General features: G+C 36.6%; 1 protein-coding gene across 3 annotated transcripts in view; it reads right to left on the bottom strand.

Moving 5' to 3' along the window:
- The window catches only part of Senp7 (SUMO specific peptidase 7), a 127753-nt gene that overhangs the window by 14357 nt on the left and 92604 nt on the right, over window positions 1-20792 (bottom strand). For all 3 annotated transcript variants that reach the window (XM_055594109.1, XM_055594117.1, XM_055594126.1), the window contains 7 exons: window positions 20494-20640; window positions 16949-16982; window positions 13980-14159; window positions 11152-11414; window positions 8001-8134; window positions 6614-6730; window positions 4459-4581 (listed from right to left, as the gene is read on the bottom strand). In XM_055594109.1, coding sequence (XP_055450084.1) covers window positions 4459-4581; window positions 6614-6730; window positions 8001-8134; window positions 11152-11414; window positions 13980-14159; window positions 16949-16982; window positions 20494-20640 — 998 coding nt within the window. The remainder of the gene's footprint in view (window positions 1-4458; window positions 4582-6613; window positions 6731-8000; window positions 8135-11151; window positions 11415-13979; window positions 14160-16948; window positions 16983-20493; window positions 20641-20792) is intronic.

Here is a 20792-nt window from a genome sequence, read left to right as displayed (position 1 = left end):
TTCAGCAAATTAGCTGGATACAAGATTAATTTATAAAAATCAGTAGCCCTCCTACATACAAATAACAATGGACAAAAGAAATTGGGGAAACTACACCCTTCACAATAGCCACAAATAATATCATGTATCTTGATATAACTCTAACCAAGCAGGTGGTAGACCTGTGTGACAACAACTTCAAGTATCTAAAGAAAGAAACTGATGAAGATAATGGAAGATGGAAAGATGTCCTATGCTTATGGATCAATGAGAATTAACACAGCAAAAATGGCCATGTTACCAAAAGGAATCTACCAATTCAATGAAATTCCCATCCAAATACCAACACAGTTCTTTACAGACCTTGAAAAAACAATTTTAAACTTCATATGGAAAAAAAAAAACAGAATAGCTAAAACCATCCTATACAATAAAAGATCTTCTGGAGGTATCACCACCCCTGACTTCAAGCTATACTATAAAGCAAGAATAATCAAACCTTTATGGTACTGGCATAGCAATAAACTGGTTTATCAGTGGAATCAAATCGAAGACCTAGAAATAAACCTAGAAACCTACAGACACTTGACTTTTGACAAAGAAGCAAAAACCATATAATGGAACAAAGAAACCATCTTCAGCAAATGGTGCTAGTCTAGCTGGATGTCTAGATATAGAAAAATGCAAATAGATACATATTTATCACCCTGCACAAAACTGAAGTCAAGTGGATCAAAGACCTCACTATAACACCAGATACAATAAATCTATTAGAAGAGACGGTGGGGAAGAGTCTCAAACTCTCTGGCACAGGAAACAAATTCCTGAACAGAACACCAACAGTTCAGGCTCTAAGATCAACAACCAATAAATGGGACCTCTTGAAATCAAAAGCTTCCGTAAGGCAAAGGACACTGTCGATAGAATGAAACAACAGTCTAGAGATTGGGAAAATATCTTCACCAATCCTACATATGACAAAGAGCTAATATCCAGAATATGTAATGAACTCAAGAAACCAAACACCAATAAACAAAACAACCCAATTAAAAAATAGGACACAGAACTAAACAGAATTCTCAACAGAGGACTCTCAAAGGACTGAGCAGCACTTAAAGAAATGATCAACTTCCTTAGACATCAGGGGAATGCAAATCAAAAGGACCCTGAGATTCTCTCTCACACTGGTCAGAATGGCTAAGGTCAAAATCTCAAGTGACAGCACATGCTGAAAAGGATGTGGAGAAAGGAGAGAACACTCCTCCATTACTAGTTGGAGTGCAAACTTGTACAAGCACTTTGGAAATCAATCTGGCGCTTTCTCATAAAACTAGGAATAGCTCTTCCTCAAGACCCAAGTATAACACTCCTAGGTATATACCCAAAAAATGTTCTACCATACAAGAACACTTGCTCAACCATGTTCATAACAGCTTTATTTGTAATAGCCAGAATCTGGAAACAACAAAGATGTCCCTCAACTAAAGAATGGATAAAGAAACTGTGGCACATTTACACAATGGAATACTACTCAGCTATTAAAAACAAAGAAATCATGAAATTTGCAGGCAAATGGATGGAACTAGAAAAGATCATTCTGAGTGAGGTAACCGAGACCCAGAGAGACACACATGATATGTGTTCACTTTTAAGTGGATTTGGGGCATATAGTACAGGATTAAACAGACTACAAGGCACAGACCCGAAGAAGGTAAGTAACAAGGAGGATACAAGACAGAATGCATAAATCTCACTAAGAAGGGGAGACAGAATAGACAGATGTAGTGGCTGAAAAGAGTGAACAAGGTAGGAGAGAGTATGCAGAGAAATATGAGGATAGAGATCAGACCTGGGGAAAGTGAGGGCGAGAGGACAGAAGGCCTATAGAGAAACTAAAGGTAAGGCCATCTCTGTGACAAACTGGACCTAAGTCAGGCTAGGCTCTTGGGAGGATATGAGGAGGATTCAAGCAGAGACTCCTAGTAGCAGAGGCCACAGAGACAAGTCTAGGAGAGGGAAGGGAACACCAACCCACCCACAAACACTCTGACCCAAAATTTACCCTGCCTACAAGATGTACAGGGATAAAGATAAAACAGAGAGAACACAGATTGAGAGAATGCCTAACCAATGCCTAGCCCAAGCCACCCTATAAGAGTGCCAACTCCTGACACTATGAAGAATACTCTGCTAAGCTTGCAGACAGGAGCCTGACTGAGTTGTTCTCTGAGAGACTCTAAACAGCAGCACCTCAAAACAGGTGCTGAGAATCACAGCCAAACATTGGGCGATGTGTAGGGAGTCTTGTGGAAAAGTGGGAGGAAAGAGAAAAGGACATGATGGTGACAGGAGCCCCACAAGGAGACCGACAGAGCCAACTAACCAGGGCCCAGAGGAGCTTGCTGAGACTGAAGCATCAACCAAGGGCCATGCATGGACTGCACCTAACCCCACTACAAAGAAGTAGCAGATGGGCAGCTTAGGCCTCACGTAGGTGGGCCTTCAAGTAAAGGAAGCAGGCACTGCATCTAACAGGGACTCTCTTGCCAGCTTTTTGATCACTTCCCCCTGGTGGGACTGCCTTGCCAGGTCACAGGAGAAGAGAACAAGCTCAGCCCTTATGTGACTAATGAGCTGGGTGAACAAGAAGAGGGGGGTCCTCTTTTCTGAAGAATAAGGGATGGGGGAAAGGAAAAGAAGGGTAGGACTGGGAGGGGAGAAGGGATGGGGCTACAACCAAGATATAAAGTGAATATAAATAAATAGATAGATAGATGAATACATAAATATAAAATAAATTTAAACTAGACATATACAAATAAATCAAACTAAGCATCAGTAGGAGGCAAGTGTGAATGTATGTGCATGTGTGCATATGTGTTATCTTACCTTCCCTACACTATAATATGCCATTCATGTAACACTGTTCTTATTATTTTTGAGTGATTAGGTACACTAATATCACTAAGTTTTTTTCAAACCTAGTAACAAGAAGAACCTACCTACTTACACCTTCTCACACTGAAGATAAGTATGCCTACTTACCATTTTAACATTGTATTCTTATAATGTACAATTACTTGCATGACCCTCCACAGATGCCATTACCATATCCTTCTGCCTAATAAAAGATGCAAGGACTCTGATGGCCATAAAAGCTTTATGAAGGAGCACAAGTGTGGAAACTTGGATGCTTGTCACAGTGATAGATGGCCTATTGTGATATCAATAGCCAAACTTTGGGCAGAGTGCCAGAACCCTTATAGATGAAGAGGGAAATAGACCTGGGGGGGAAGGAACTCCACAAAGAGAACAACAAAGCCAAAATACCTAGGCACAGGGCACCTGCAGAGACTGATAATCCCAACTAAGGACCATTCATGGAAAGGATATAGACCCCCTGCTCAGATGAAGCCCATTGGCTGCTCAGTTTCTAAGTGGGTTCCATGGTAAGGGGAGCAGGCACTGTCTCTGATATGAACTCAATGTTTGGCTTTTTGATCACACTTGTCAGGCCACAGAGGAAGATAATGCAGCCTGTACTGATGAGACCTGATAGGTCCATCAGATAGGTCAGATAGAAGGGGAGGAGGTCATCCCCTATCAGGGAACTAGGGAAAGGGCATAGGGGAAGAAGAGAGAGGGTGGGTGGGACTGGGAGGAGATGAGGGAGGGAGCTGCAGCAAGGATACAAAGTGAATAAATTGTAATAAATAAATATATAAACAAAATTAAATGTAAAAAAGAATATTGACTAGATAAATTTAGCATTTCATATTATGTTAAACTAACTTAGTAGTATGTCAGCAAGGAACTAACCAGGAAAAAAAACAAAACAGATCTACATCTTTATAACTGAACATAACAGAGGAAAAGTACAAACTTTAAAAAAACAAACAGTGAGGCAACCAGAGACTAGCCTGGTGGGAAGTGCTCTAGTGCTAGGGTGGCTAGCAGAGGAAAGCAGCAGCACCGCCAAGTGGACGATGAAGGCCTAGCAGGCATGTACAGTACGACACATCCACAGAGAAATGACTTCTGATAAAAGCAGTCCAAAGCAAAAGCACAGGGAAGACAATGGGACTCTTTCTTCCCGTGCTCTCCAACTCCTAGAACCCACACTTGTCACGCAGCTCGGATTGTGGCTACAAGAACCAGCCTCCCTCTTACAGAGCAGACAGTGAAAGGATTGGATCTTGCAGCTGACAGTCGAGAGACCTACACAAGAGTGTTTCTATGCTTGCTCTTGGGATTGTTACAATGAAGACAGTTCAATAGGAGCATGAAAACATCAGTGTTCTTTATCTTAAGACTGGTTCAGTTGGCTAAGGCACCTGCTGCCAAGTCTGGTGACTTAGTTCAAACTCCAGGATTCATACAGTAGAAGAAGAAAATGCACTCCCTCATCATCACATGCATGCTGTGCCCATACACACAATAATTTTTTTAAAAAACCTTAATTACATTAGACTGACTTACGAGAGATCTGGATTATCTTCTGTTAAATTATTTTCCTTTCTCGTCAAGCACTTATAGAAAAAGCTACTAAAAATGTGACTTCGTTCAACAAGTTCATCTGATGCCTTCTCCAGTAGAAGATACCTGTAAAGTAGCAAGCGCACAGAGGAAACCATATTGAGAATTGAAGAAAACGTGGTTTTCTTCAATTACCTTTTATGAGCTGGAAATTGCTGTTACATCCAGCTGAATTCAAGGAAATCTTGCATTTTTCTATGATTTGGGCTTTCAGCTTCTTTTTTAGTTACCACTTGCCTTTCAAAACAATCACTTAAAGTAGAAATTGCCCACTTATTTAATAAATATTTGCCAAATTGCTAACACGCGTTAAGCATCACATTTACACTAGAGACAGAAAATGGGTTAGGAGGGTAGTATCACAATCTAAAGAAATGAAAACAGAAGGAAATACTGACCAAATAATCACATGATAAATGTAAGACGATAGCATATATCAATCTAGAAAACACTTGGTAAGTGGAGTATTCCTAGCTTAAATTCTTAATCTACTTCCATACTAAAATAATTCTTCAGTGTCACCTTTAATTTAATCACTCAGTGACTATATCTTTCATCATCAAAAAGTTGCTATTCTTGATAGTCTACTCACTTTAAATAGTTTAATGATTTTAGGCAGCTAAGTAGCTGATGTATACAGATCAGATTGCTGGAAAGGAAAAAGTACAGAGACAGAACTCAGGACAGCTTGCAGCTCCTTACATCTTCTGCATAACTCTGATCTGTGTGTGTGCATGTGTAGGAGGGGTGAGGGAAGTATTCAATTTAGAGAAAAATCACCCTAGGAAAACAGGGAATGGCTGTCAGAATTCACCAGACTAAGAGGTATCTACACCTACCAGTAAAACTGGGCAATCTCATAATTCATGAGACAAGGAAGGCAGTACTCAGGAGAATCTCTCCTTGGTAACAGGAATCAGCTTGTTAGTCTCATTTTAGAAAGTGATAAAGATAACTGTATCTTTAAAACAAGACTCTTGAAACTAACAGACCACTTCTGGAAATGTAACTATGTGTCAGAAAACTGACACACATTAAGAAACTCAACAATACTGAATCTTCCATAAGAAAAAAAATAAATCATCAAACATGAAAAAATTACAAAACATGACTCATAAAGAAGAGAAAAATTAGCAACTAATGCCAATTCATAATTTACACAGACCAAACAAAAATTATTAGAAATTGTTATTAGAATTGTATTTCCATGTTGAAGATAAAAAAGATTCAAACTAATTTTCTAGAGACTTTAAAGTCTTTCTATAAATTTGTGACAATGTAAAATTCTGAGCCTTTGTGACTAGAATAAAATAAAATATTGAACAAAAATGACAGTCTAAATGATAATAAATTTTGTCTGAGAAGGATATTTTAAAAAATTAGATCTTTCAATTGAATGTTGGAAATTTTTAGTCTAGGGATACAGAATAAAATGAAGGCTAAAAACAAATTTTCTCTCAATGAGAAAGCTGTGAGTATTATTGTTCTTGTTTTGGTTTTTTATTGTTGTTTGTTTTTTACTTTTGTTTTTGTATGAGCTAGAACTCATGAGAACTTTACTCGGGTGACATTCTTAACACTGAGTACAAACTGTCTGATGCTCTGAATACAGTTGCCTCCTGCATGAGACAGTAGTTCACCACATTTATTGGCTCCATCCTCTGGGTCCCTCCACCTCTAGAGTGCTCACACACAATAACTAAATGGAGCTGTTTCTTTTCCATTCCCAAAGTGGTTTGAATTTTGTAGTAAACGTCAAAAAACCAACACATTAAAAACTATGTCAAGACAGCAATCTGTAACTCCTCTGCAATGTGTGGTAATTACAGATGAGGCAAGGCTGCAAGGGAATTATGCAACTTCAGTGAACTCTGGTAGACAAGTCTTTCTGAATCTGAAGTCTTGCCGGGTCACTTTTGACGAGAACTAAAAATAATTCAGATAAAGACACTTATTTCTAGGAGGGGTACGGCTGAAGAGTAGAGGGCTTTCCTAATATGCACAAAGGTTCAAGCCTAAGTACAATTGGGAAAAAAAGATACTTTATAAGTTTCACAGTAAAGCCTACAAAAACAGATCAGATCATTATTATACTTACTTAAGGTAAAAGTCAATGATTACATCATTAAGAAATTCTCCTTCTTCTAAACACTCCAGATCTTCATTAGTTACTCCCAAGCCCCCCTTGGTAGGTGGTGGAGGATAAACAATCAACCTTTATAAAAAAATAAAAAAGTTAAAATATAACTCACTATATTATTATATAAAATATTTTATATAATATGCAATATATTGCTTATAGTAATATATTATTAAGAGATTTCTCATACGAAACAGCTACTAAGCTATATATTCTATACCTAAACTGTACATGGTAAATATCTGCTAAGACATAACCAATTATACTTTTCTATATTTTCACAAATCTCTACAATTCAAATTTCCAACATTATACCATTCTTTTATATAATGTTAAACTTTCAATGACTATTGTAATAACACAAAGATTCCCTAATGCTCCAATTTGCAATTTGAATCTAAAATGAATTCTTTTGCATTTACAGAGGCCACCCAGAAGCCATTCAATCTTCCTGGTGGCTGGGAGGGATACAACAAAGACATCGCCCTAAGAAAGTGCTTACAATGAAAACTTAACAGAACATACAGAAAATCATCAGACATAACCAGAGAGTGGCAGCGGACCATGGACAGCTCATACGCATTCTCCTGGCATACCCCTTAACAGTCAGAGAGAAACCAGAAGTAAATTCCAGGCTATAACCTCGGAATCATTAGGGCACCATTTGATGGGCAAATGTAGTGATTTAATAAAGCTGTAATGCTTGCACCAGGAAAATGTCATAAAACCCAAAGTCATCCACTGATTTCATCTTGGTACCAAAGCACTTAAACAAAAAAAAAACTCAAAATTTAAGTCAAACTTGATAGTTTCTATATAACTAATTATTGCCTTATACTGTACTTTCAACTACTTAAAAAGAAAGAAAAACATTAGTGGTACAGAAGTAATCTCAAATGTACAGTATATTCTGTTTTACCACCAACAGAAAATATATGAAAGATAATCTATCAAGAAGCACCTTTAAAAAGAGATCTTAAATAAACACCAAAGTACCTAAACTGAAATATGTTTTAATAAGCAAATTGATTTCCTTATCAAATATTCATATATAAGAGGAACAATTTCTAAAACCATACATTGTACTCCAAGATTTTCAATAAGCACTTTAGTGTTTCCAAATTGTGATAAGTCATTTTTTCAGATACAAAATTAAATGAAGTGACACTTATTATTTCCTTGATAATTTATATTTCCCTCATTAACAAAATTATTTCCATCACTAGCCAGGAGCATAATAGTAAAACGCAAATCATTTCAATAAGTAAACTACTTAAAGGCAGCAGTGTTAGTAACACCTACTAATATGAACATTGCTACAAACAGGATGTAATGCAGTTCATACTTCTGAACAGGTCCAGTGTGCCTGACTTCTCGCCATTCTTCATCTGGATTTGACGTAATAGAGAGTGAGTAGCAGCCACTACTTTGTTTCTGTAGGAAGGTGTAAGTAGGCTTGATGGCATCTGAATTTGAGGGCTGGAAGAAAAAGACTCTCTCGTAAGTACCTTTTTAAAAACATTAATTTTAAAAAACAGAGGTTAAAATCTAGATTTATAACTGAAGAAACTACAACTGAAAGAAATGTATACCACTGGGGATATGCCTGTAATCCCAGCACTCAGGGAGGCAGAGGCAGGCAGATCTCTTGTGATTTCAAGGCCAGCCTGGTCTACAAAGTGAGTCCAGTCTAGCCAAGGCTACACAGGGAAACCCTCAAAAAAACCAAACAAACAAACAAAAAGAAATGTATAACAAAAAGTAACAACTACACTTTTAAAATTCCTACACATACATAATCAAATAAAAATACTTTTGATCAAAAGATTTCAAATGCAATATAATGGCTAAAGTTTAACCTAAATTCCTAGTAGTAAGGACCATGTATGAATGTAACCTAGAACCTCTGCTCAGATGTAGCCTGTGGTAGCTCAGTAACCAATTGGTTTCCCATAGTGAGGGGAACAAGGACTATTTCTAACAGGAACTCACTGACTGGCTCTTTGGCCTCCCCACCCCCCAAGGGAGGAGAAGTCCTGTTAGGCCACAGAGGAGAGCTTTGCAGCCAGTCCTGAAGATACCTGATAAAACAGGATCAGATGAATGGGGAGGAGGTCCCCCCTATCAGTGGACTTGGCAAGGGGCACGGTGGAGAGGAGGGAGGGAGGGAGGGACTGGGAGGGAATGAGGGATTGGGACATGGCTGGGGTACAGAGTCAATAAAATGTAATTGATGAGAAAAAAAAAAAAGAAGAAGAAATCAACTTTGTGGTTTAAAATAATCAAAACAGGTAGGTAATACTAGGAAAAACTAAATTTTAAATTGAAAGAGAGAGCTTATATCATAAATTAACATCCTAGTATTAAGTGGTAAGTAATACATAAATTTGTACATGCAATACAGTTAGGCTTTCTGATTCATCTAACACTATCAGGGCCGTATAAGCCTTTTCAGTAAAAAGAGGCTCAGACCACACTTGCGTATATATCTAGGTGTGTGAACACATGTGTATACCCACCCCAGCTACTCAGGAAATGCTTTTCCTTCTAGACATGGCTGACAATTATATAAGTATAAATATATCATCAATCTACAGAAAGGCATAACTTTATTTCTCATGAGCACTGTGCATGTGTTTATGATGCACATGTATGGACATGCCTGAGCCACAGCATGCGTGTGGAAGCTGCTTATCTCCTTCCGGCTTTTTCTGGATCCCAGAAACTTGCACAAAAAGCACTGTGCCCAAGAAGCCATCTAAAAGGCCCCTAAGCATAGCATTGTTAATTACTGTTGCTTTGAGACAATGTTAGACTTACAGGGTGTTGAAAAAAGGAAAACCTGGTCTCTATTCTCTTAATCTTAACATCGGAAATTAGTAAAACTGGACTATGAAAACTAAAAAATTAACACTGACAGATTAGCTAAGGGCATTGGTCTGACCTCACTACTGTTCCCACTACTCTCTTTTCAGTCTTTTCGTGTCCTTCAGACTTAGCAGTTAACAGAGTAACAGCTACTAGTTTTAGGCCACGGAGTCTGCCCCTCCTCTCTCTTGCCTGCAGATCTGTATCATATGTCACTGACAGGACTCTAGTGGTTTACCCTGCTCAGTGCGATGGCCCGTGCCTTACTGCAGATGGCATTAACTACGCTGCTTACAGGGCCACCTGCAGGTCCCTCCACTACAAAGTACTACTTTCATTTTCTAGTTCAATGACTGTTTGCCGTATAGGACTTGAGTTATACACATATAACACACACACACACACACACACACACACACACACACACACGCTAGTTCTTCCCTGTTTTCACCCATTAAAATCAGAATGTATTCATGAACCTGGCCAGCAACAATCATACAAACAGTGTTTCATTTGTGACTTTGTATTTCCTTTCTTTCTTAGCTTCTGAAGTCTACTCTAAGAATTGTCCCCGTTATTAATTAATTCAGATCTTATTCCATCATCTACATCAGTATAGAACCAAGATGATTATGTTGTCCTTTGGTTAAAATCTCACACTACCATTATTGATTTTTTTTGAAGAAACTTTCCAGCTATGACACTGGAAATTCTTTTTTTTAATTTTTTTATTTTTTATTTTTATTATTAGTTATATTTTATTAACTCTGTATGCCAGCTGTATCCTGCTCCCCTCATTCCCTCCCAATCTCACTCTCCCTCCCTCATCTCCTCCCTGCCCCTTTCCAAGTCCACTGACTCGGGAGGTCCTCCTCCCCTTTCATCTGACCCTGTTTTATCAGGTATCTTCAGGACTGGCTGCAAAGTCCTCTCTGTGGCCTAGCAGGACTGCTCCTCCCTTGGGGGGTGGGAAGGTTTAAGAGCCTGCTATTGAGTTCATGTCAGAAATAGTTCCTGTTCCCCTTACTAGGGAAAACTAATTGGTTACTGAGTTACCACAGGCTACATCCAAGCAGAGGTTCTAGTTTATATCCATACATGGTCCTTGGTGGAGTATCAGTCCCAGAAAAGACCCCTGCGCTCAGATATATTTGGTCCTTGTGGAGCTCCTATCCTCTCCACGTCATACTAACTCCCCCTTCTTTCATATGATTCCCTGCACTCTGCCCAAGGTTTGGTTATGAGTCTCAGCATCTGCTTTGATACACTGCTAGGTAGAGTCTTTCAGAGGCCCTCTGTGGTAGGCTCCTGTCCTGTTACTTATTTTCTCCTATATCCAATGCACATCCCATTTGTCTTTCTAAGTGAGGATTGATCATCTTACCCCGGTTCCTCTTTCTTGTTTATCTTTTTTAGGTGTATAGATTTCATTATGTTTATCATATCTTATAGGTTTATATAAGTGAGTATATACCATGTGTGTCTTTCTCCTTCTGAAAAGATCAGGAACCACAAAGGTGGAAATTCTTTTATGTTGTTTCCCATGTTCTTTTAACAAAGAGCATCTCAAACAGTGAAACACTTTTTACCTTTCTACCCTCTGTCAACTATGTTAATCATACGCTAACCTGAGATTCTGAGTTCCTCTTCATTTCTGTATCAGCAGCAACAGGGAAAGAACAAGCTGAAGCACAGTAATAATGAATAAAAGAGCTTTCTTTTGAAGAGAGATCCTGAAACAAAGGGAATGCCTGAACCCAAGACAATGGATGAGAGAGTTTTAAGTCTCCGCTGGTCATACTTATTTCCATCATAATATCTTTCAATTTCAATTCTTCTCTTTGTGAAATGGAACTGTTTAACTCAAGGAAAATGAATTCATTTGCTTTTGCTATAAAAGAAAAATTGAAAGAAAGAAAAAAAAGAAAAAAGAAATCAATTTTTGACAATATTTTAAAGGCAATTATAATTAATCTAATTCTGAGTAACAGAAAGGTTTTTTTTTTATAAACCCAACCAATTATATTGTACATTAGGTAATTAACAGACAAGTTGAAATTACAAAATAAACAGCTGATAATCAAAGGCCAAATTCACAATGTTTAGGCTTCTATTCTACTTCACTAGAATGAAAATTTCAAATGGTACTGACTGTTCTATATGCCATACCTGGCAGCTTAAAGGTGCTAGTAAGTACTTGCTACTGAGTGTAAATTCATGAATCATAATCAAGCCATTATTTACTCTAGCCTCCACCAGAGATCCACTTGTCAATTAAAAAAGCATTCTAATTAAACATTTCGTTCTTTTTCAACCAACCATTTCAATAATGACTGTAAAAACAAACAAATTATCAACCAATTCATATACCTGCAAATGGCCCATTATAATTACACAATTTCTTATTATCTGATTATGAATTTTACCTATGGTATATAATTAGAATAGGAAATGGTTAATTTTAGGAGTATAAAATTAACTCACTACATCATCTAGCATATAATGAAAAGTAGAGTGTAGCAAGATCAAAGAGGTTAAAACAAATATTATTAATCTTATTTACCTAATTCTAAGGCAGATACCAGTGGGAGTTAAAAAATATTAAGTTAGTATTTCAAGATACATATTTGTAGCTATGTGTGTGTTACCAGAACACACAGAAAAGTACTCAAAAGTACACAGAAAGTCTTAAAAGTCTGATATGCATATAAGCTGAACTTATGAGAAACTAAGAAAACATAGAATATAAAGATAACTATGTATTATTTAATTTGGCTATTGTATCACAGTTTATAATGAAATAATGGACAAAAAAAATCTACTAAGGAAAGTAACCAAGAATAATGTAACTTTCTATAAAGTCACACAATAGCCCATGAAGTAAGTCTTAAGAAATACAATATTTTTTGCACCAGAGCAGGTCACAAGATGAATGTAATTCAGAGGAAGAGAGAAACTAAAATACTTGAAGACTGAACACTCCTGAGACCAACCACTGGGTCACTGAAGAAATCAGGCAGGTATTAAATTTTAAAATTCTTAGAATCAAATGAAATGAAAGCCCAACTTATCAGAACCATTGTGATACAGCAAAGGCAGTTCTAAGAGGAGAGTTTATAGTGGTGAACTCAAATCAAATTTAAGAAAATCAGGGAGATCTCAAATAATTTAATGGTGCACTTCAAAGCCTTGGGAAACAAGAACAAGCCAAACCAAAAAGCAGTGGAAAAGAAGTAAGATCAGGGAAAACATAACTGCAAAGAAACAAGGAAAGAGTCGGTGTTTAAATAAAGATTGGAACTGGTGGGGTAACTCCATGGGTAGAGAAAGAAGGTTACCACCAAGCCTGTGGACCTGAGCTTTATCTCCAGGACCCACAGGGTAGAAAACAAGAACTGACTCTCAAAAAGTGTTCTCTGACCTCCACACAGATGTGTGTGCGTGTGTGTGTGTGTGCAATTCTCAAATATAACATAATTTAACAAGATCTAGCACAAGCACAAGGTTAAAGAAATACTAAGGAGTATCCCAAGAAAGAACAGCCCAAGGCCATTCAGATTTGCTGTTCTATTCTTCCAGACCATTAAAAAATAATAATAATAACTAACAGGGCTGGAGCAATAGCTCAACAGTTAAGAGCACTTTCTGCCCTTGCAACGAACTTGATAGTTCCCAACACCACATAAAAGAGCTTACAACCACCTGGATCTTGAACTCCAGGGGATCTGACACCTCCATGGGCACCTGCACACACAAAGCAAACATACACACACAGACACACACACACACACACACACACACACAGACACACACACACGTGTGCGATTGCACCAAGGGATGATGGGAGGAAAGGAAAAGAGAGAAAGATCTTAGACTTGATAAACATGCTCATTTGATAAGCAGCATACAAAACCAACATATGAAAATCTGTAACTTTCCTACATATCAATTATGTACTTGCCATGTAGAAGACATGAAAGCAGAAATGGACTATCTGCAGGTACAAGGGGTCAGCAGGAGAGGAAAGGAAAAATGGGGAGTGTTGTACAAATACGAACAAAGTATATTAAATATGAAAATGTCAACAAAACAATTTTTCATATACTAAGTAAAAAAATTAATCAAGAAAAGGAATATAACCAAAGATAACTGACTGAAATATAATTTTAATTATACAAAATATTTTATCTTTAAAGTAAACAACACTTAAGACTTGTTAAAGGTATTTTTTCATTTTAGGTAATAATTTTCCATAACTGAATAAAATTACCAGGCAAAATCACGTGAATAAGTCCAATAATTTATCCAATATCAGTGGATAACATATCTTTAGTGCAATGCAATTAATTTCAATTCAATGAAATAAAGATTAAGTCTGTTAAACTATTTTAGAAAAATTTCTTCACATGTAACTTTTGAGATTCTCCTAAGATTTAGGAATGCTCTTTATACTCACATTGCTGGCTTAACATAGGGTTTTCTAACTGGGTCTGAATCTCTTCAAGGTATGTTGAGGAAACCCAGAGGAAAAGGATAGCATGGCTCTTCTTACTGTGATCATCATCCTTGCTTTTCCACAGCCCGAACCTCTTTAAATGTGCAGTGTCTACTGACAATGAAACCTCATTCATGGACACTGAAATAACAAATAGAGCATAAAAAAATTTAAAGCAGTCTATTTAGGAATACGCCATCTCTGATACATTCTGGATATGCTGCATGTCTTGGTGTGCATTTCTATTGCTGTGATGAAATGCCATGCTCAGAGCAATTTGGGGAGGAATAAGTGTGAAACTGTCAAAAAAATTTTAATTAAATTGTCATCTAAGGAATGTTGACAGTGGGAGAAATAGTTGATATGTTCTTCCCCAGGGAAGAACATATCAAAGGCATACTAAAACTGGTTATGCAATAATACCAAATGGTCAGCCCTGAAAACATACACATACAAGCAACATTACAGGAATTAAACAAATAAAAGAAAAAGAGGCCACGAATTTGAAAAAGAGCAAGAGGGATACATGAAAGTGACTGAAGTAAGGAAAAGCAAGGAGGAAAATTATGTAGTTTCATTATAATCTCAAATAATAATAATAATAATTCATATGAAAAAGAGGTGGGCAGTAAAGAAAACGGTGTAACTCCTTGACATATGCTCAAAGAACTTGATATCTTCCTCCACAGCCACTTGCCCAGTCATGTTCATTGCTGCTCTATTCATAATAGGTAAGAAATAAAAACAATATAAATGTCCTACAACCAATGAGTGAATAATGAAAATGTGGTATATATATACTAGAGAATAGTATTTAGCTGTTAAAAAATAAAATTATGAAATTTGCAGGTAAATGGATGGAATTAGAAAAGATCATATTGAACGAGGTAACCCAGCCTCAGAAAGAGAAAGGCTGCACGCTGTCTCCTTTTGGAGGCTCCTAGCTTCAAATCTTCAGATGTGAGTTAACAGCCTGGAGTAACTGCAAAAGCCAGGAAAGTAAAAAGGGAGCATTCAGGGAGCAATGAGGGTTGAGGGTTACATGTAAAGGTGGAAATGGAGAAAAAAGGGGATGGGGGCCTCTAATTAGGAGGGAGAAAAATACAAAAGGAGGGAGAGGGTAAAATAACATGATGGCTGAAAAGGTCATAAAGAATATTAATAACTACCAACCTAAAACATCTGTAATACATAGTAAATCTATGTATAAATATACATATACATAGTTGAAATGGAATTTTCCCATCTGGCCTGACAATACTCCCTCAAAGAGCCAAAGGCCATCTAACAAAAACCCCAACACCGGGGATGAAAACCCCACTTTACAGCTGTTGGTCAGAGTCATCTAAGGGATTTTCAAAACACTGCAGGCTATTGCCCTTGGCTGCCCCCAAGAGGTAGAAGGTTAAGTCCACATTGCAGAAGACACCATGCACTTCAGACACAGGGCCCAAAAGCATCTGAGCTGAAATGACCTGAATGCCTCCTCCCTGAGGACTAGTTTTCATGGTAACAGAAAGTACCATGCAAGCTTTTAAAGGAGGGAGACAACCAATAGCCCGACCCAGCTGTGATGCCTATGAACCACAATAACTAGCATGGCATAATAAACCAAAGGCTGAAGCAGTGGCATCATCCCTGGTGGTAACCATCAGCTCTCTAACTGGACTTGAGACCCATCAATCACCAAGAGAGAAATTATGCTTGGTTCTACAAACCTAGAGAACTACCCAGAGCTAATGAAGTCATGGATCTTGGAGGCAAACCTGTAATCACCATTACTAAACCAGCATAATCCCTAACTATATTTTAAGTATCTGTCTCTATATCCCCAGATAAGTGTATTTCTTACCCCTCATCAAGGAAACTTTGCAACAGACAGAAACCATTACAGGAAACCCACAACTGATCACAACACAGAATTGTAGATCCCAGTCCCAACAGATATATCTACAACCCAAAAATAGCACCTAAGGCTCAGGGACCATTGTGGAAGAGAGGACCAAAAGACTCTAAGAGCCAGAAGATCAAGAAGTTTGCTGTGAGACTGTATCTCCTACGGTTGTCAGAAGCTGCATCCATGAAGTCTGAGGCTTCATGGATGACTTCCCAAAGTCATGACTTCCCAAACATGAGCTGAACAAGGACAACACTACTTCATTCTTAAACACATGAGTGTTTTCTAACAAGGACCATTACATTACTGTGTGCCTTACGCGTTCTCATTACTTAAATGGTAATATAATTGTTACATTTGCTACCATAACAGCGTCTTCAATTCTGAACATGCAGGAGCTGAGGAACTGAAGCGCTTTAGTTACATCTTCACTGTGGGAATGATGCTTCTTTTACCCCAGTTTGTATCTGAAGCTTTACGTGTGCAGTTTTCTTCCTTGTTCTTTTTAGAATTCATTCTCTAAAGAGATCACTCTCTTATTATTCATTACAAATTGTTCCAGAATTTTTTGTTTGGAAAAGATGAGAACTAGCCTGTGTCTCCTTAAGCTAAATATACATTTCCATCTACTATACTTAGATAATATTTAGTTTTTTAAAAAAAATCTATCTATGCAAATATATACAGTGTGCTTTTTCCCTTAGTTCTTATCTAAATCATTTTTATGTATAGCATAGTATTTGTGTTATCAAATTTTTATTTTTCTTAATCCTAAGAAATCATCATGAGTATTTTACATTTGATTTATATTCATTAAAACAATAAAATATTCTTTTTGGTAACAACTGTAAAACACTTTAATGTTTTTTGGAACTCCTAAAAATGTTGACATGAAACATTAAACTGTCTTCACTTTATTTTCTACACTGAAAAGTGATGGAAAACTTGTGAAATAATTTCAGAACTTTTTCTTATCACTTACTTTACATTCAAAATAACAGAAAAGAAATGTCATGACGATAAGATGTCTTACCTTGAAATGGGATTTTAATATACTTCGTTGTGAACTAAAATAAAACATGAAAGAAAAGATGAGTTACTACTCCAAAGCATTTCTATTCAATTTTCTTAGTATTCATGTATTTAATACTATTCAATTTGGGTGCCCAGTAAAAATTCTAAAAAAAGCAAAGAACTTAAAGACTTAGCTTTAGGGCTGAGTCTTTAACTATGCAAATAACTTTATAAAAATAATAATCTATAAAAATTATTAAAACACACCATGTGGTAGTGGTGCATGGCCTTAATCCCAGCACTTGGGGAAAGAGGTGAGGCAGAGGCAGGTGGATCTCTGTGAGTTTGAGGCCAGCATGGTCTAGAAAGTGAGTTCCAAAACATATGGAAATCCTGTCTCAAAAAAACAAAAAAACCCCCCAAACAAACAAAAAGTAAAACCCTACTTTTCAAAAGTGTATTTGGAAACTTTAAGAAATTAGACAATGTCTAAAAGAAATGCCACACAAGGCAACCGTATCCAAAGAGGTAATCACTCTCCTAGGAATTAACCAAACTGACAAGAGACTACTGATCAAACAAATGTGCCAACATACTATTTTTCTGTAATGAGACATTAAAACTGGCAGCAGACTTAGCTTGTGTCTCAAACCCCTATGAAACTTCTGTCTTTGGAGACTAGCCACCAACTGAACTGTGAAGTTTGTTTTTACTACACACAAACAGAACAAGAAAAAATATCAGCTGCTTAATAAAGAATGGCTACAAAATCTAATAAGCCTGACTTCACAAGCTCCTGCCAAGGGCTGGCATACATTAGTCTCCGGCCAGCACATCTTCTGCTGTATAGCTTTCAAGGAGCACTACCATCTCTGTTATCTCCAGCTATCATTTCTCTGCAGAAACTCCCTTCTCACTGAGGGCCTTGCTCTTTCTGATCCTTCTACTTCACGAAACTATTTCCTCTGCTTACCTTCTGTGTGTCTATTCAGCCTAAGTGTTGCACGTATACCTCTCAAGACAAAATCTTACATGTACCAGGTAAACCAGGCTTGTCTTTTGACAACCGCTTTCTCCTTAGTAACAAACAAATCTGCCTATACTTGTTTGGTTAAGTTTCTCTTCTGATCAAGACATTTATGAAACCATTGACTACATCAGAGATACAACTTGAGAAAAACAAGATAAAATTTAAATAGACAGCATATGAGTTCTAGGCAAAGTAACAAAGAGTGTCCAATGACAACACATTTTAATTGTATTTCATTTGTTTTCTTAATTTAAAAATTACTCCATATTATAATTTTAAAAATATAAAATTCATATTCCACAAGGTAAGTTGCCCATTGAAACCAAATGTGAGGTAATGGGGCATATTAGCTAAGCGCCGAGTTTAGAGTTCAAATTCGGCTTCTGTTGTTCCTACCACTATAGTAAAGGAAGTAAACAGGTAAGACACTGAGCCTTCCGCAGATTTCATTTAGTAAGGCCCTCAATCAAAGGGCACTATAAACACAAAAACCTTATCTAGTTAAGATAATATAACCTAATGTAATCAAATACCTTGTTAGTTTTATATAAGTATTTTATGTGTATATATATATATATATAATAGTATTCGTCTTCTCAAATTCTGACATGTTTTACTGTGTATTTAATTTCAGAAAATACATCTCAGTAAATATAAAGTACTACCTCTAGAAAACTAATATAATGTTAGCTTGTTTTTTAGAGTTTATACAGCCATTACTTCTAAATAATTGAGAAACACTGTACAATGAAGTTCCCAGTGTCCTCTCTGCTCTCTCCTCCTTTCCATACCATCAAATATTCTTGTTCTATCAGAACTTCTATTGGCAAGGATCTGATGCTGACGTACATGTCTGAGTGCTTACTACAGCAACACGTGATCTACTCCCAGCTAGATTTTAAAGCCCAGACAACTACAGTGATACTGAAGTAAACCCAGGTCTCTGACTACTGAAGTAAACCCAGGTCTCTGACATCTTACACGCATTTTAACAAGAAAAAGCTGCCTGTAATGCTGATATATATTATCCTTCACTAATCAGAACAGTTCTCTGAACAGCAATTTTGCCTTGTAAGCCTTTTCTCATTATCACAAGTGTTAGCATTTTTTAAATGAACTATACTTACTACTGCATTCTCTAAAAAAAAAAAAAACAAATGATCAAGTAAAGAAAGCTGTTCTAATTTACATAACTTCCCATCATAAGTTTCTGAATCCAGCTAGACTGGAACTATCATAATAGTAAGAAATGTATCTTAATTACAATAATGTCTAACATAATAGGTACACTGATGTTTGAAGGACTAAGTTTAATTATCTAATATATTTACCTATGAAAAAAGTCATTTTCTTTCTGTTACAAAAAAACTCTGTCTGAAAAAAATGCACATAAAATATCTTTGAAGACCCAGAAATTTTTAAGACTTTTACCCTTTTCCCTTATGTTACTTCCTATAATGATTTTAATTTTAAAAATGGTCTACACATTCTTCCATTATAATTCTAAATTACAGAATTCCTCTCAGCTTTTTACATGTACATAAATTTACTTTGATTTATTAAACCACTTTCCTGAAATCAGAGATAAATTTGTTCTGAGACAGGGTTTCAAGCTTTGGGCTCACATGATCCTCTCACCTCAGCCTCCCAAATGAAACCAGAAATAGATACTACTGTGCCAACTTAAACTTGGTGATATTTAAAGCAAACCAAACACTAAGGCAATTGAAATGAACAACAAATGGAAACTGTAACAGATATCCACCCCAAAAGAGAAATGGAAAGCAAGTTAAACTAATATAATTAAAAACTGCAAAATAATACACAACACTGTCATATATATATTCATGTATGTATATATATATATATTCATGTATATATATATGAATATATTCATGTATGAGGAATACAAACTTATATACAATCCAAATTAGCAACACCTGTCTTGGCATTTAAAATTATTTGTGATCTTTACATTCGTCCTTTACCTTGTCTATAAATTTTTGTTTGGTTCTAGTTTTTACCTAAAAGAGAGTTTACACTATTCTTAAAGTGCAAAGCTGGGCACTAATTTTATTGAAGTTTTTTTCTTTTATTTTTGAGAGTATAATATAATTACATCATTTCCCCCCTTCCCTTTCCTTCCAAGCTCTTCCATTTCCCCCTCCTTGCTCTCTTTAAAACTACAGCCTCCTTGTTCATTAATTGTTATTTGCATACATATTTGTATATTCAGATATACATATATACCTAAATACACCCCACTCGGTCTGTATTGTGATGCTTGTGTGTGTGTGTTTCCTGGGCTGACCACTCACTACTAGATCACCAGATGGCATGCTCTTCCCTGGGGAAAACTATTCCTCCTGCTCTCAGCACTTAGTTGCCTGTAGTCCTGTGTGTAAGGTTCAGGTCTTGTGTTATTCCCTTGTCCACTTTGGCATGTCTATTGTCCCTTTCCAGCTCATCTCTAGGCAATCATGTGGTGAGATGTTACCGAGAGTTTTATATAAAAAGTTATAGGCTTTACCTACCGTGACAGAACCTTTTGAAGCTCCTTTTATTTTACCAATATATACAGAAGTAAATATAAAATCCAATTTCAGATCCTCTTCACCATTAGGTTTAATGCAGGAAATGTTTTCCATGTCAGGACTGTATGGACATAATTCAGATGACATCTAACAAAGAACAAAGAATAAACACAACATCTCTAAGAATTTTAGAAAAGCTGAAAATTATGTTCAAAGATGAAATTCTTCTTTAATTTTATACTGTTCTTAATGTAAAAAAATAGTCACTAAGACATTTTTTTATAAAATGTAGATTTTAA

The sequence above is a fragment of the Psammomys obesus genome, unplaced genomic scaffold (genome assembly GCF_907164565.1).
Source record: "Psammomys obesus unplaced genomic scaffold, mPsaObe1.curated_primary_1811, whole genome shotgun sequence".
NCBI classification, from domain to species: Eukaryota; Metazoa; Chordata; class Mammalia; order Rodentia; family Muridae; genus Psammomys; species Psammomys obesus.
Note: the sequence above shows the minus strand (reverse complement) of the source record. Positions and strands in the feature narration are given on the sequence as shown.